The 17,832-nt window shown below is 35.2% G+C and overlaps 3 protein-coding genes across 3 annotated transcripts; 2 read left to right on the top strand and 1 right to left on the bottom strand.

Annotated features, from left to right (window-relative positions):
- The first annotated feature begins 2,239 nt into the window (after positions 1-2,239).
- On the top strand, positions 2,240-3,378 carry LOC141620420 (uncharacterized). The gene is made up of 4 exons (XM_074437295.1): positions 2,240-2,383; positions 2,653-2,924; positions 2,967-3,216; positions 3,328-3,378. Exons 1-4 carry the CDS (start codon positions 2,240-2,242, stop codon positions 3,376-3,378), a joined length of 717 nt encoding a protein of 238 aa, XP_074293396.1.
- Positions 3,379-3,460: 82 nt separating this feature from the next.
- On the top strand, positions 3,461-5,757 carry LOC141620421 (uncharacterized). Its single transcript, XM_074437296.1, has 3 exons — positions 3,461-3,479; positions 3,613-4,641; positions 4,829-5,757. Exons 1-3 carry the CDS (start codon positions 3,461-3,463, stop codon positions 5,755-5,757), a joined length of 1,977 nt encoding a protein of 658 aa, XP_074293397.1.
- Positions 5,758-6,312: 555 nt separating this feature from the next.
- Positions 6,313-15,561, bottom strand: LOC141621913 ((-)-germacrene D synthase-like). Its single transcript, XM_074438045.1, has 7 exons — positions 15,411-15,561; positions 15,059-15,338; positions 10,008-10,380; positions 8,834-9,052; positions 8,457-8,595; positions 7,784-8,032; positions 6,313-6,857 (listed from the first exon to the last, which is right to left on the bottom strand). Exons 1-7 carry the CDS (start codon positions 15,519-15,521, stop codon positions 6,564-6,566), a joined length of 1,665 nt encoding a protein of 554 aa, XP_074294146.1. The 5' UTR covers positions 15,522-15,561; the 3' UTR covers positions 6,313-6,563.
- Between the last annotated feature and the right edge of the window lie 2,271 nt (positions 15,562-17,832).

Raw genomic sequence — 17,832 nt, forward strand, 5'->3', positions numbered from 1 at the left:
GAGCTGGGATAGTTTGTGTCTTCCTAGAAGGGAGGGTGGTGTCGATATAAAGGAAATTCTTAGTTGGAATAAAACCCAACTTATGATTTGGTTACGGAAGTTAGATCTTGATTCAAATACCATTTGGGCTCAATGGGTGAAAGCTTATGTGCTCAAGGGTAAAACCATCTGGGACTTTCACGTAACAGCTGCTCATTCTTGGGGGATTCATAGTATTGTCTCTTGTAGAGACTCTTTAATTGAGTTTTCTGGGTCTTTGGAAAGAGCTAAGAGTCTTCTATGCCTGCATGATTTCAAGGTGCAGATTTATGAGCTTTTCCGCCCTAAAGGGATTCCATTCTCAGCTTATAAGACTTTGGGGGATTCATTAAATTTCCCTAAGCATACTGTGATTGGTCTCCTTGCAGCTCAGGATAAGCTTGCTACTCTTGATAATATGTGTAAGCGTGGAATTCCTCTTGCTAATAGATGTGTTCTATGCTATTGTCAAGCTGAAAGTAGGAATCATCTGTACTTTGAGTGCTCTTTTTCCTCTGATATTTGGCTTGAAATTACTCAGTGGCTTCACATCCCTGCTATTACTAGCTTCTCAAGACTGCTTCGTTGGTTTAGAACTTGTAACCGAGGGGTGAGCTGGTTAAAGAGGCGGAGAAGATGTGCTTTTCTCTGTGCTATCTACTTGTTATGGCAGGAACGCAATAGAAGAATTTTTCAAGGAAAGGACTCTCACGTTGCTGCTATTATTTGGCGTGTCAAGTTCCTGGTTCATCTTAGATTTGAAAAATGTATTGGACAGTTATGTTGATTTGGGCTTTGGTAGTTCCTTTTGTGTTTTTTGTTTTTGGCTTGTAAGGTGGACACACTGGCTTTCGTTGTAGTGACCTTTAGGATCTTTGTACTTCTCTTTTGATAATTAATATATGATCCTAATTCTCTGCAAAAAATAATAATAATAATAATAATAATAATAATAATAATAATAATAATAATAATAATAATAATAAAAGAAGCTAAGCAAAATTATAGAAAAGTTGGGAAATGGTAGAGATAGAGAGAGAAAGTGCAAGAAAAACCTAGATTTCAGCAAAAACACAAAAAACATGACGGCTGTTAAATGATCTTCATCGTTACAATCAAATTCTTCTCAAAAATCACAAAAAAAATCAACAAAATCACAATAAATTTGATCTTCTTTCTGCTACCACCTCTGATGAATTCCCAGTTCTTTCACGTAATTTTGGACCTTCGAGTCAAGACTCTCGGAAAGAGAAGCATATGGGGACGATAGTGGGCATACCTCCTCTAAATTTGGAAACTTTGGTTGAGGACGTTGATGAAGAAGAGATGGAGGATGTTGATATGGAGGAAGTCCCAGTTGATGAAGCTGTTGAAGTTTTGAACGTACCCCAGGAGGAGCCTGTTAAGATGTTGCAATTTACTGAAGCAGAGACTAAAGTTGAGATGGATTTCTAGAAGAACTCGGTTTATTGCTTCATCCTAGGGGCGAACCCGCCAGGGAAAATTGTGGATGGCTTCATTAGACGACTGTGGGCAAACCATCATGAAGATAGAATATCCTTTCTGCCAAATGGTGTTTTTATGGTTCGTTTTAAGAATAGAGCTGCTAGAGAGGTTGTCCTTAAACAAGGTCACTTTTTATTTGATAATAAACCCCTCTTAGTTAAGCTTTGGAATCCTGATGTTGAGCTGATTAAACATGAAGTGAAAACTGTGCCAGTGTTGGTTAAATTGCATAACTTACCTTTGACGTTTTGGGGTAAAGGGATTTCCCGGATATCAGGGCTTCTTGGTGAGTTTATTAAGTGTGATCCCAGTACTGAGGATAAGACGAGACTTGGGTATGCCAGAGTTATGATAGAATTTGCTTTGGTGAGTCTATTCCTAATAAGGTCCAGTTTTTAGATGAGTATGGTAGTCTTGTGGAGATTGAGGTTGAATTTGAGTGGAAACCCTTGGTATGTAGTGGATGTCAAGGGGTAGGGCATTCTGTCAAGGAGTGTAGGAAAGCAAAGAAAACGCCTCCAATGCCAACTCAACCTATTAAGAAGAAGCCAGTCACTCGGATTTGGAGGCCTAAGATTGTGGATAAACTTGTTACTCAGCAGAGTAAGGGTAAGGAAAAAGTTGTTGAAGTAGAACATCCTGTACCACCTGTTGAAATACAGGTAAAAACTCCAGTGGTGTGGCCTAGGTCTGGCAAGTATTCAATGGGTTACTGATGGCTAGGAAAGAGGTTACTGATGGTGCCTATACTGTGCAAAAGTTTGGTCTAATTACATTCATGGATGCCTTAAATAATTCTTCTACACCCAAGGAAGGAATTGGGATAAGTGGTAGTGTTCCTCACCTTGTGGTGGGGAATGTATAACATAGGCTTCTGGAATGTTAGGGGTTTTAACAATCCTACCAAGCAGAGACAAGTTAAATGGTTCGTGTATCAGAATAGGGTAGGTTTGTTTGGACTCCTTGAGACAAAGGTGAAAGGCTTGTCTCAGAATTGTTTAAAAGGTATCCTTATGGATGGTTGGAGCTTAACTACTAACAATAGTTGCCATAGGGGGGGGGGGGGGAGTATGGGTCTTGTGGAACCCTACTATTTTTAATATTGATTTCTATGATTATTATCCTCAGTGTATAAATATGAGAGTTACTGAAATTGCTACAAGTATTACCTTCTGTGTCTCTATGGTGTATGCTTTTAATGATCTTAATGGAAGAAAGGGTTTGGGGGGCCAGCTAGGCCTCTTTGCTGCTACTATTCAGGAGCCATGGTTGGTGTGTGGGGATTTCAACTGTGTTCTATCTTATGCTGAGAGGCTTGGTGGTGTCACTTGTGATCAAGAAATAGATGATTTCCAGGGTTGTGTGAGTAGATGTAATTTGGCAGATGCCCCTGCTAGGGGGTCTTTCTTTACCTGGAATAACAAATAAGATATTGTGTCTAGGAGATATAGTAGATTGGACAGGGCTCTAATTAATGAGGAGTGGAGTAATTGTATGCCTGATGTTTATGCTCATTTCTTGCCTAAAGGGATTTTTGATCATACTCCTTATCTTCTTAAGAGTAAGGAGCAGGTTATGAGCTTAAGGAAACCATTCAAGTACTTCAACATGTGGGGGAAGGCAGACCATCACATTACTCATTTGACTGAATGGTGGGATCATAACACTCAGGGTACAAAGATGTATAAGTTGGTTACTAAAATCAGGAACCTCAAACAGCATTTCAGGAGATACAATTGAGACCATTTTACAAATAGTGAAAATAGTACTGGGATTGCTCTGAGAAATCTTGAATATATTCAGCAAAAAATTGCAGAGAATCTTATGAGTGTCTTCTGGTTGGAGAAGGAATAGGCTGCTACCACTGAGTATAAAGAATTATTAGTAGCTTGCACTCAGTTTCTGAGTCAAAAAGCTAAGACAGCCTGGATAAAAGATGGGGACTGCAATTCAGGGTACTTTCATGGTGTGATTAAATCCAAGTTCATGAAGAATCGGGTCCTTTACATCAAAAATATGGATGGTGATGAGTGTGATGATCCACAGACTATTCAGGAAGCTTTTCTGAATTATTATAGCATCTGTTAGGGACTGGGGTTCAAACAGAACATGTAAATCCACTCATTGTCAGGAGAGGTAAAGTTTGCAATAATGCTCAATGGGATCTCTTATTGAAACCTGTCACAAAGATGGAAATAAAAGATGCAATTTTCTCTATCCCTGAGCATAAAGCTCCTAGACCTAAAGGGTTTTCTAGTGCCTTCTATAAGGATTCTTGGAGTATCAGAGGGGATGAAGTGTGTGAGGCAGTGTTGGATTTCTTTAAGACAGGCAAGTTGCTGAAGCAGGTGAATTCTACTATTCTGACTCTCATACATAAGTGCACCATGCCTACTCATGTTACACAGTTCAGACCAATTGCTTGTTGCAATGTTCTGTATAAGTGTATTTCCAAGATTTTGTGCACAAGGTTGGCAGGAGTCTTGCCTGACATTATTAGCTTGAATCAAGGGAGGTTTATAAAAGGCAGAAGCATTATTGAAAATATCTTGGTGTGTCAAGATCTTGTCAGGCTCTACAATAGACAAGCTTGCACCCCAAGGTGTATGTTCAAGATGGATCTTATGAAAGCTTATGACTCGGTTAGCTGGCAGTTTGTTGAGGAGATCTTGGATGCCTTTCATTTTCCTCTAAAATTCAGCAAGCTGGTGCTGGAGTGTGTCAGGAGTGCCTCTTTTTCTCTTGCAGTGAATGGTGAAACTTTTGGGTTCTTCCCTGGTAAAAGAGGACTCAGGCAAGGGGACCCCATGTCTCCTCTCTTATTTACTCTTTGTATGGAGTATCTAAGTAGGATCATTTTATGTGCCACTGAAAAAATGAAGTTCAGCTATCATCCTTTGTGCAAACAAATCAAACTTACTCACTTAATGTTTGCTGATGATTTACTCTTGTTTTGTAAGGGTGATGCAGCTTCTATCATGGTTTTACTCAGAGCTTATTCTTCTTTTTCAGCTGCTTCAGGATTAAAAGTGAATGCTCAAAACTCTAATGCTTATTTTAATGGGGTAGGCAGTAGACTTAAGGAAGAAATTCTAAGTGTCTCTAGGTTTATGGAAGGCAAGCTACCATTTAAATATCTTGGTGTGCTTATCAAAGCAGGAAGATTGAAGAAGAATGACTGTGTTGTGCTCATTGATAAAATTGTTGAAAGGATAAGGACCTTAGGAGAAAAAAAAACTCTCTTATGTTGGCAGACTTGTCTTAGTCACTTCTGTACTGTCCACATTGCATACTTACTGGGCAGCTATGTTTGTGTTGCCTAAAGGAGTGATGGACAGAGTTAATGTTATATGCAGGAATTATCTTTGGGAGAGGAGTACTGAATTTTCTAAAGCTCCTAGGGTTGCCTGGGCAAAAGTTTGTGTTCCCAAAAAAGAAGGAGGATTAGGCCTTAAACAAAGTGAGAATTGGAATGCTGCTCTAATAGGGAAGTTAGTATGGTGGATTGTGGTTAAACAGAATAAGCTTTGGGTTCAATGGTTCCATCATGTTTATTTAAAAGGTTCACCATGGCTCTCTTATACCCCTCCTCCTGATGCCAGCTGGTATTGGAGGAAAATTTGCAAAGTAAAGGATCTAATTCAGGATGGGTTTGATGATGGTATTTGGAGTGTAAGGCCTGCTGGTTACTCTGTTAAGAGTTGTTATAACTGGCTTAGGGATAAGAATGACGAGGTATGGTGGTGTAAACCTGTATGGAGCAGTCTAGGGGCCCCTAAACATGCTTTCATAGCATGGTTGGTTGTTCAAAATGCTCTGATGCTTAAAGTCAGCTTGTTCCAGTTTCAAGTTTCAGCAGATAAGTTGTGTTGCATCTGTCAGTTGCAGGATGAAGATCATGAGCATTTATTCCAGACCTGTACGTACAGCACTCAGATCCTGCAGGGTGTTGGAATCTGGCTTTGTTCTGATATTGCTCAGCCTAATGGATTACTCAGAATTACTAGGTGCAGATGGAGGAGACAAAGGAAAGGGATATGCACTACAGCATTGTTGGCTTGTTGGTATCATATTTGGATGCAAAGGAATCAGGCTAGATTGAATCAATGTATTGTTCGGCCTGCTGTTATTATTGCTGACATACAAAAGGCCATTAGGAGTCGGTATATGTTTCATAAACCTTGTAATATGTCTAGTAAGGATAGAGCATGGTTGTCTAGTGTGCAATTGTAATATGAGCATCTTTGGCACAACATGACTCTACCTCAAAATCTCTTGTAATGAAGATTTATAATGGAAAGCTTACCTTTTAGCAAAAAATAATAATAATAACAATAATAATAATAATAATAATAATAATAATAATAATAATAATAATTATTATTATTATTATTATTATTATTATAATAAATAAATAATATTAATAAAAATTATTAAATTTAAGATGAGTAGAACTGAAATGGGCTGAATTGAATGAAGTTGAGCTGAACTGAACTGAACTGAATGAAGCTGAACTGAGCTAAATGAAGTTAAACTGAACTGAACTGAACTGAACTGAACTGAATAGAGCTAAACTGAACTGAAGTAAGCTGAAAATAAGCCAGAAAAAAAGGGCCTAAATCAAAAAGTGAGAACTTCAAAAGTATCTTAAGAACGTGTCCTATACATTACTTATACGGCATCTTGTATAGAATTGTGTAGACAACATAATTATTTTTGTTGTTGACAAATACAGATTAATACATTGCAACTATAAGAGGCAAATAAACAAGAATTGCGTATAGACAACACAATTATTATTATTTTTGGTGACAAATATGGATTAATCCATTACAATTATAAAAAAGCAAATAAAAAGAGCAGCAGAAATGAACTATAACAAACTAACTAAGACATAAATATGGTGCACAAGATTACTTAACTTGATTTTTTTTTACATAAATAAATAGTGTAAAAAGGGCTTAGAATCCATGCAAGAAAGAAGTTGATCCATTAAACAGTATCTAAGATACTCCTTAAATAAGTCCACTCCTTTTTTTCTATACTATTTGTAGGGGATTAAGGAGCAATGAGTCAACAAGAGGCTTCATTTTATGAGAGTGAGTGTACATATCTTCCCCCGTATAAAGCAGCTCTATCACTCGAACTAAGTTGAGAATTCTCATCAAAATAGGCATTGAAGGTGCCTTGGGATCCAAGAAAGCTTGGTTAATATCCTTCCACGCATTTTCAACCTCAATGCTGAGCACTTCACATGCTTCCGACGCTGTCACCTTATACTCCTTCATATAGCAATCTACTGCTGATGGTATGTGCTCTCTTTTCTGCTCCAGCTGCATTCAAATTAACATTTAAAGTTATGAGGCGATAATAATAATCAAGGCGATTCTTAAATTTCGCCAATATTTAAATTGTCTTATGGCTAACTTTTACTCAAAGTATGAATAGGAGGTTCATATATATTTTTGTTTACTTTGTCACGATCTAAAATCAAACAATGAGCTACAATGACCTATGGTCCTTATCAGGGCCGGTTTTGAAGGTAGTTTGGAGGGGCGGTGGCCTAGGGCCCAGGATAGAAAGGGGCATATTTGTCTAGGGCTTATAATAATATTAGTATAATTAACAATAAGGAAATGGAAAAAAATCATATTAAACAAAAAAGAAAAGAAAAAGTATATTTTAAACAAAAAAAAAAAAAAACAATGGATCTCACCGTAAATCCTACCCTCTTTCCTTCTCTATTCCCAAAATCCCAATACCTAGGCAAAATAAACGGTTGATGCCTGATATGGATGTAGAAGCTTGCTAAAACAAGTTGAAGACATGTTGTCATATTTTGAAAAATTTAGAGATGAAAGTTTCACATCTGGTATGAACCAGTGGCGGAGCCAGGATTTGAACTTAGGGGGGGCGAACGACTAATTTCATAAGGCACTCAAAAAAAATTTCGAAAAATTTAACTAAAAACTTCGAAAATTTCATCCGTGGGGGGGGGGGGGGACCGCCCCTGCTAGCCCCCCTAGCTCCACCACTGGTATGAACATTGCTAAAAGTAATGTACTTGATATGGATGTACGCCTTATAAGTCAATTTGCAAGTAAAAAGTATATATAAACATTGATATGAACAAATTATATTAGATTTGGATACGAATTTGAAAGTTTTAAACACGACATATTTAAATCTATTTAGATTTCAATCAAAATCAAATTTGCATGTAAAAAGTATATAAACATTGACATGAACAATAAAATACCTCACGTGATACAATGTCATCCATAAACCTACAAATGCAACATATAGAATGTTGAAGAGGAGGTTCACTAAGTAACCAAAGGAAGGCATCCTCAGTTGCGACTTCTTCCATTCCAACCAATGAAATTACTGACAACATTGGATAAGCTGTGGATGGCAAGGCTACTCTCAAGTACTCTTCCATTCTTGGCACCTTTTTTTCTACAAGCCATTTTGCTTCCTCTAGATAAGCTTTCAATAGTCTTTTCATCTGATCATCAAATTAAGGATCTTAATTTTGACTAAATTACTGAATTTAAATATTGACTATTCTAATTAAAGTTAATTAGCGTTATCAAGTGGCAAGTGGCAATGAAATTAAATAATTTTTTCAATGCACTTGAATTGCAACATTTGTTCAATATATAAATAGTATTTTAATGAAATGCTGCAATTTTAGAGAATTGGAGGAAGTACTAGTTTTACTAATGATAATGAGAGTTAATTGAAGTGACAATTTTTATGGTGCCACACGTTAATAACATGTTTTATTGAGTTTCAAAATCGGGCCCTAAATAATAAGAGGATTCAATTCTAAGGTCCATTAGAACAATAATGATGAATTGTTCTTTATCGAGTTTATTCTTCACCACATCGCTTACTACGAAATTGAATATTGACATAATCAAACTTACTGCTTCTTTTGCATAGCATATTGCATAAGACCGCCCTCTTTTAACCATTTCTTCTTCCATTTCGCTATAAATTTCAAGCATTGCTTGATAAATTGTCTTCATATACTCCGGGAGTTCATCCATGACATGAATATCCCACCTAATTTGGGATACCCATAAATTTGTTAATATTCAATATAACTTTTATAAAACAACGGAACAATAATGTTTTTTTTTACAAAGACAATAGCATTATTGTGAAACCGTAAATCTCTCGTATATAGACTCATTATTAAGAGGCTATATTAAACTATGTTAGTTATCAAAATTACAGTTAAAACACCTACTTGTATTATTTTATCTTTCACTGTTTTAAGAAAAAATTATACGTATTGTACCTCTCGAAAGCATGTGTGAGACGCTCTAGCTCTTTATATGTACCATAGACATCATAGGTATCATCAAGAACTGAAGTCAAAGCGATGACTTTGACAGCAAACTTTCGGGCCAAGGCATATTGAGGCTCATAATAAACTCCAAGTATCCAAAAGTAACACTCTGTTATTCTGTCACGAGCGTATGGCAACTTATTCTTCACATCAAGGTCTTTCCACCACCTACACGTTCAAAATCAATGAACTAATGCTAAGATAGGTAAATAATCGTACAGATTGATGTTTAGGTTGTAACTAGAATATATAGATCTGTATAATTCTTGTACGATATATGTATATAGATTTATATTTTTAAGCATATTAATTATAAATATTCAATTGTCGACTCATTAATTTAACTCACATTTCTCATTCTTGTATTATGATATTGAAACGTAAAAACTAAAAAAGAGAGTTGACGAATGTCTTGAGATGGGTCTTTTGGGGGAAAGTTTTCAACGAGACTTAATCTCTAAGTAAATAGGGGATGTTTAATCATATTAATATTTTCGATCTACATGTGTAGCAAATCCCAAGAAGGGTACATAGACATGTAAGTTCAGGAGCATGTAGGGGCACTCACTTGACCAAGCGGTGACATGTGGTGCAAGACATGGCTCGTGGTAGCATGATGTGTCGACTAAGGAGAGATTATCAAGACTTGGTGATGTTTCGGGTGTAGAAGTTGGGGCTGTAGAGTGTGGGCATGGAGGTCAAGGTCCGAGTAAAGATGATGGTCTTTGATTTGAGGGGAGGATTGTTAGGGTGTAAACTCATGTCCCAGATCGATAGAATAAAGATGAAAGATCGTCTTTATAAGTGTCCTGAAAATATTATACTACAAGGCCTTTTGGGAAAGAGCTCAAGAGTAAATCCGTGAGGGCTTGGATCAAAGCGGACAATATCGTACTATTATGGACAGTGGACACCGACGCAGGTAAAGCCCAACACAAGATATTAACGCTTCCACACAACAACATGTTTATATTAGATGTAACTAAAGATTAAATAGAGTATAAAATTTTAAAATTGTAAACTTTTACCGGTGAAGTCGTCATCCCTTTCGTTTAAATTTTTGAACAAAATGAGTTTTTAGTTATACTTGTAATAAAAGATGTAAATGACATAGAGTACTTACTTTGTAATAAAACTAAGCTCTTCTTGATGTTGCAATTGCAGCAAGTTGAAGTCTAACTTTGCAAACTTGAGAAGAACTTCGTTGTGAAGCTCAATTTCTTGGTAAAGGGAAATGTATTTCCTTGCTCCTACTCTTGGAAGACATTTCTGAACCGGCCACCGGAACGTGTGTGATACACGCCCCGCTTGAGAGGGTCCAAGAGAGGGTAACTTGAGCTCAAGGGCATTCTTAGTAAACGCTAGGGCCTTCTCTAATATAGGTTCGCCTCGCAACCTGAGGTGTGCTGCTTCGTATAGGCATAACATCCCTTCTATATCCTCAGTAACGAAATCCTTAAACCCATCTTTGTTGCCGCTAAACTTATTGAAAATATCTGCCAAGCATAGTTGTGCTTCTAGTTAGATAGTTTAGTCACAAATATAGGGTCGCAGTCTGATTGCAGGTTAAGAAGGTGCTTAGACGAATCCGCAGGTCAAAAACTTTGGGACCGCAAGTAGGTAGATCCGTAGCACCGAAATTTCGAAATAGATACGGATACAGACACGGATACGAATACGGACACACAAACAGGCACAAATAATAAAATGAACATTTGATATGGTATCATATTATAACGTAGGTCACGGGACACATATTAAATGTAACAAAATTCAGTCCGCATATTTTGTAGTTATAAAATTACAATAATTTCATTTTTGTTACAGTCATATTACTCCTATATTTGTTCTCTTAGTGCTTAACTTCAAGCTAGGTTGCACCAAAACGGACACGGACACGAATACGGACACGACACGGACACGTGACATGACATCCCATGAAATTTAGGACACGGGACACGTTATATAAATTTAATAATATATATATATATATATATATATAGTGTAAAGATCAAGTAAGTCCCCTACCTAAGTGTGAGTCCATGAGTCCTCTTTAGGGCCATTGGATGAGGAAGATGGAGGGCTAAGATTGGAAGCTAAAAAGGGTGATTATTAGCCTAACTAACCCACTATCTCTCTACTCATCTTAATTAATTACTAACCCACTTAATCATCACTAATTTAATATATATAGTTTTTTTACAACCATTTCTCTCTCTATCTCCCACAAATTCATTTTTCCTCTCCTCTATCTAAAACTTAAAACCCAAAAAAAAAAAAACTCTCCTCTCTTCCTTTCCAACACCACCGAGCACTACCCCCAACTACTACGGCCACCACTCCCTGCCCACACCCTCACACCACACCGAATCCACCCTTCCCTACCCCCAACCACCACCGCGGCCACAACTCACAACCCACCACCTTTCCTCACCCCAAATCTGTTTCCGACCCACAACCACCTCAACTCCCGACCTCGCGTCCCTCCTTCATGCCGACTGCCGCCACATCGCTGCCACCTTCTTCCTCTTTTAATTTTTTCTTTGATTTTTTTGATTTTGTTTTGTTTTTCTAGATCTACTTTTCAATATTTGTTTTGTGTTGTTGTGGCAGATTTCGTTTTCTCCTTCTTTTTTTTTTTTTTTTTTTTAAACATTTTGAGATCTCCTTTTTTTTAAACACCGCCTACTCCACGAACCACCTCAAGATCCGCCAATACCACCATCTGTGAGAGCCGCCTATACCACCATTATCACGGTGGTGCGTGGTGGATGTGTTCGTAGCTGGGGTGGGGGAGTTTGTATTTCGTCGCCAATACCATATTCGGTTTTGGTCCGTTTTGGTTGTTTTTTTTTTTTTTCAGATCCGATTTTTATTTTATTTATATTGTTTTGTTTCGGTTTTAGATCTATAAATTTTGTTTTTTGATTTTGTTTATTTATTATTATAGTTTTAATTTTGTTTTTTTCAGATTATTATAGTTTATTGATTTTTTTTTTTTTTTCGAGGAGAGTTGTATTGGTGTTATTGTGATGGTGGAATTTTGATTTTTTTACTTTTAAAAACAAATGAAAAAGTTAGATCTCATTTTTTTTGTTAAAGGTGTGATGTTTTAGATCTAGGTTTTGTTTTTCATATTTCGTATTTAAAACACCGTCTTATTTTCTCTATTAAAGTTACTCTTATTAAAGTTATAGTTTTATCTATTAAAGTTACACTTTTAGCTATTAAAATGTCGTCTCCTCATTTTTCTTCAATTGTTGTTATATTAGATCGTTTTATTTTAGTCTTAGATCTAATAAATAGATTTGAAATTTTTTCTCCTAGAATTACTCTTTTTCCTGCTAGAATTACTCTTTTTTCTGTTAGAATTACACTTTTTTCATCCTAGAATTACACTTTTTCTACTAGAATTACAATTACTAGAATTACTCTTTTTCCTGCTAGAATTACTCTTTTTTCTGTTAGAATTACACTTTTTTCATCTTAGAATTACTCTTTTTCCTGCTAGAATTACTCTTTTTTTTTCTGTTAGAATTACACTTTTTTCATCTTAGAATTACTCTTTTTTCTGTTAGAATTACTCTTTTTTCTGTTAGAATTACACTTTTTTCATCTTAGAATTACACTTTTTTCTACTAGAATTACAATTACTAGAATTACTCTTTTTCCTGCTAGAATTACTCTTTTTTCTGTTAGAATTACTCTTTTTTCTATTAGAATTACACTTTTTTCATCTTAGAATTACTCTTTTTTCTGTTAGAATTACACTTTTTTCATCTTAGAATTACTCTTTTTCCTGCTAGAATTACTCTTTTTTCTGTTAGTATTACACTTTTTTCATCTTAGAATTACTCTTTTTCCTGCTAGAATTACTCTTTTTTCTGCTGGAATTACACTTCTATTGGACTAATGTTACACTCTCAATTGACTTGGTTATATTCTCAATGGACTAAAATTACATTCTCAGTGGACTGAAATTATACTTTCCTGGACTAAAATTACACTTTCGTGGACTAAAATTACATTCTCCTGGACTAAAATAATAATCTCATTGGATTGAAATTACACTTACCTGGACTAATGTTACACCCTCAATGGACTGAAATTATACTTTCCTTGACTAAAATAACACTTTTTAATTTGTCGTTAAAATAATACTCCTAAAATGCTAAAATTACAATAACTTGTGATAAAATTACAAAAATTCAAAATATTATTCGTCAAAATCACTCGAAATAAACTGAACTTAAACTTGTAAAACGAAAAATTCTCGTAAACATTCCTTAAAATTACACTTTTTGCTGTTAGAATTACACTCGTAAAATTCTAAAATGTCGAAAACTTGTCTCGAAAAAAAAAACGAAAAAAACCGAAAAAGGAAAAATGTTAACAAAATTTTCATAAACTTTGAAGTATAAGACAAAAGATGGTGTTAATTGTGTATGATAATGAATTAGTGAATGTATTACTAAAACTAGAGAGAGAAGTGAATTAATTAGTCTTAAGTGTGATTCTTGCTTTCAATCTCAACCTTCCACCATGCATGATCCAAGGGTTGTGGAAAGGACTTATAAACTCAAAGAATATGAAGGACTCATTTGAACTTTTACTCTCTCTCTCTCTCTCTCTCTATATATATATATATATATATATATATATATATATATATATATATATATATATATATATATATATATAAACATTCGATTTTATTTTTATAAAAGTATTTGATATTAAATTTAAATAAGTAATAAAACTTGTCCATGATTATAACTCATTTTCATTTCCCATTAAAACTCATCTTCTAATCAAGCTATTTTAACAGCTCATTTCCCGTCTAAAGAACATCATTCACCCCAAATGATGTCCAAATGTTATGGACACGCGTCGGACACAGCCCAAATACCATGGACACACGTCGGACACGTGCCCACGTGCCCAAATAAATGTTGAAAGTTAGACACGGCTTTATAGGCGTCCGACACATTTCGGCGTGTATCCGAGGAGTGTCGGTGTCGGACACGGGACGCGTCGGTGTCCGACACGGTGTCGGACACGGGACGGCTGATTAAGAGAAGTGTCCATGCCACTTAGCCTTCAAGTCTCCAATAACATACGTGTCAGTTTTTTCATATTGATTTTTTTTCTTCAAATAGCTTAATTTACATATATTAAAAATATATAGGGATTTTCTCACTTATATACCTCAATTTTTTTGTTTATTAAGGTTTACTCCTTCTTTTTCGCACTAAAACTTTGACCGGCTATAATTCTTGGCTAGAAATTTAAAAATTGGTATTTTTTTTTCACATTGACCGTAGCTACATAGTCAAAAAAACGATGAATTTTTTTTTTCTAATTCAAGGCCTTTATAAGATATCAAGTTTGAAAAAAAAAATTACCGTTTTCTAAACTCATATCCAAGAGACAAGAGTTATCGTTGGTCAATGTTTTTTGTGCTGAAAAAGGAAAGATACACCTTAGAAAATGAAAAAAAAAAAAAGTTGAGGGATACAAGTGAGAAAATCCCAAATATATATTATTAGGATATTAAAATATTAATAGAACCTCAACATCAACTTAAACTTTTAGTTGAGATGGTTTTCTTAACATGGTATTAAAGTCAGGTGACCGAGGTATGAAAGAGTTTGTACACTAACCACTCTTTAAGTCCAAAAGGCATTTAAATTAGAGGGCGTATTATTAAGATATTAAAATAATGATTAGACCTCTATTTATGATGTTTGATTGTAAACACTTTTGTGCTCTAATAATGTTAAAATGACAATTTAATTTCCGTATTATTTGAGGTCTTAGTGTGAATTTCCGAACCGGCCTCTCAGGTTTATTTAAACAACGCCACTCACATAACATTAACGTTTTTTTTTATTCGATAAGAAGTTTCTAAATCTTTCCAATTCAAGGTATTATACTCTATAATACTCTAATAAACAAACAAAATAATTTAATAACGTTCTAACCTTAGCTTAGACCAATTAATTCATAATTTTGCGTATAATATCCCAGGACGTTAAGTTTATAGACAAACTAATTCAACTACCCATTTAACTATACGATTAATTAATTATGTTATATGTTATAACTAATGTTGTATCGTCTTATAGGACACACTAATAGAGTATTACTCCGTGTCATATATGTGTGACATACCAGTTGAAACATTGTAGCCATGTTGCCGTAGAAGTCGAAACAGAAGGGCTAAGGTTACTAGTTCATAATGTTCGAGATTAATCTCCTCATTAAAAAGGTCGTAAACTCGTTGCAACATATCTCGAATCTCCGTCTCAAAGTGATAAGCAATTCCCAAACGCTCAACTGCATCAATAATGCTCAACTTTTCACTAAGATGTTCAATGGTGAAGTCATCTTTCAGCATTTTTTGCACTTTTTCTTTCAGCATTTCAGCTTCCTCAAGCCATACACGAACATTCTGTCAAAACAAAAGAACAATTATTATTAATTTACATGAATCTGGGACGAGTATCGTATTTAGCGAATGTACCTTATTGTCACAGGCATATGTGACGAAGAAATCTCCCCAAACCGAGGGATCGTAATTTGCGGACTGACGCTGCTGCAAATTTCCTGTACTAATTAATGCTGTTGTTGCCATATTTTTTTTTAAAAAAATTTGTTATGAATAAGAAATTAAGAATTTTGATATTGGTGATGAGTTGAAATGTTGAATCAAAGTTGTGCGGTATTTATAGGAGCAAACCGAGGGATCGTACGTAATTTGCATGTGAATGTCATGGCCCTATGAGGGATAATACGAAGGCAATTTAATACTACGTACAACACGAGTGTAAGACCACGGGGCACGGGCTGTTTAAAATTTTTAGAAACTAACCTATTTAGTAAATTAAATTTATTAATGAATCCTACACAGTCTATCTAATCATTATACGGAGTATATAGCTTCGGTATCCTGACACCTTTTTCGGCATACCTATATTAACCTTTTTAATTTTTTTTTTTAATCGAATAGAATTGCGTTAAGGTGTCTAATTCATACAATAAACGTGTCTATTGACAACAAAAAACTCGTATAAACAAAGCTACTTTTGGAGATAATAATACCAACTATTTCCAAAGTCATACCACGATTAGACGTATGTAGTAGAAATGATATTAAGCAGTTTATTAATAAGAATGGTGTTTGTATTAATGACCAAGCCCTTATTACACAAGATTTTTCTGACGAATTTAATCTTAGATTTACAAAATCAACTTTGTCATTTCGACAAGAATGAGGATTTTAAATCTATTAGTGGCTTAATTACAGACGAAGATAACAAATTTCTTACAAATAATATTAGTATGGAAGAGTCAGGTTCATGCATTTTCTTAAATAAAGACAGTCTTGGGAAAAAGGGAGGTCGTGGATGTGCAAAGGAGCTACCCTTCAAACCTATGCAAGGTTGCGATTTGTAGGTACTACCTGATGCATGTTAAGGGCACTTGTGCTAGGCTGTAGTGCCTTGAATCAGGCTAGTTAGCAAAAGGATCATGAACCTGTGCTAGGCCGTGGTTTAGAGTCATCTTGTTGTTGTATTCTTCATCATCCATAGTTTTAATTTTTCTGAAATTGTTTTGTTCCTTTTTTTCCTTTCTTTTTGCACAACAAAATTTGAGGACAAATTTTTTTTTAACAAGGGGAGTGTTGTGGAGTAATCAAGGGGTAGGATCTTTACTTTGAGGTGGAGTCATCAAGCCTGATTTCAGGGTTGTTCATCTCAAGCATGTTGGGTTGCTGAGTCAGAATTCTATGCTAAAAGAACCCTGAAGAGAAGCAAATTCTGCTCTCAAAGGCATGCTTTCCGAAGCCTCTTCAGAAACCTACTCCTGGAGCCTCTTTCAGGAGGTTAAACAATTTGTGTTTAATTTAGCTGCAAATAAAAGTCCAGGTCCTGATGAATTTCCGGCCGAGTTCTTTCAAAAATATTGGGATATTGTAGAAAAGTCTGTTACTAAAGCAGTTTTAGCATTTTTCCACTCAGGTAAATTACTAAAAGAAATAAATCATACCTTCATAGCATTGATTCCTAAAATTGATAATCCTCAAACAACAACCACTTTCGCCCGATTAGTCTTTGTTCAACGGTTTATAAAATTATTTGAAAAATCCTGGCTAATCGTTTCCGTAGTATCTTGCATAAGATTATACACCCTTTTCAAGGCGCTTTTACACCTAATCGCTTCATTCAAGATAATATTCTTTTAGCGCACGAGATTTTCAACTCGTCTAAAGGTAAAAAAGGCAAAGAAGGTTTGATTGCGATTAAACTTGATATGGAAAAAGCATACGACCAACTAAATTGGAACTTTATTGAGGAAACTTTTAAGCAAATGGATTTTAACTTTTAATACTAAGTGGATTTCTTGGATTATGAAATGTATAAAAACTTTTCTCTTTCTCTACGTTAGTGAATGGAATACCGGGAGGCATTTTTAGACCCACTCGAGGTATTAGACAGGGAGACCCACTTTCGCCTTATATATTTATTATGTGCGCCGATATTTTAGCAAGATCTCTACAAAAAAAAATAGTGATCTTAGTTCTAGTGATATTGGTATTAGAATTGGATCTGGGGTAGAGAAAATTCTGTTTCTTACTTTTGCGGATGACACAATCATTTTCACCAAAGCCTCTAATAATCTGGGTTGTAGAACCATTATTAAGTCTATTTTAGATAAGTTTTGCACGATATCAGGACAGTTTGTTAATATTGAAAAAACTACTTTTCAGTGCACTAGAAATATTGATCGCTCTCTTCGTTAATTCTGTAGGGGCATTCTTTATATGAAAGAGGAATCTCATTTGGGTAAGTATTTAGGATGTCTTATAATTGACATCAGAGTGACTAAAAAAACGTTCGAAAGTATTATTCAATCTTCTTGCACTCAATTATCGAAAGGGAAAA

Source organism: Silene latifolia, chromosome X (genome assembly GCF_048544455.1).
Source record: "Silene latifolia isolate original U9 population chromosome X, ASM4854445v1, whole genome shotgun sequence".
Classification (NCBI taxonomy): domain Eukaryota; kingdom Viridiplantae; phylum Streptophyta; class Magnoliopsida; order Caryophyllales; family Caryophyllaceae; genus Silene; species Silene latifolia.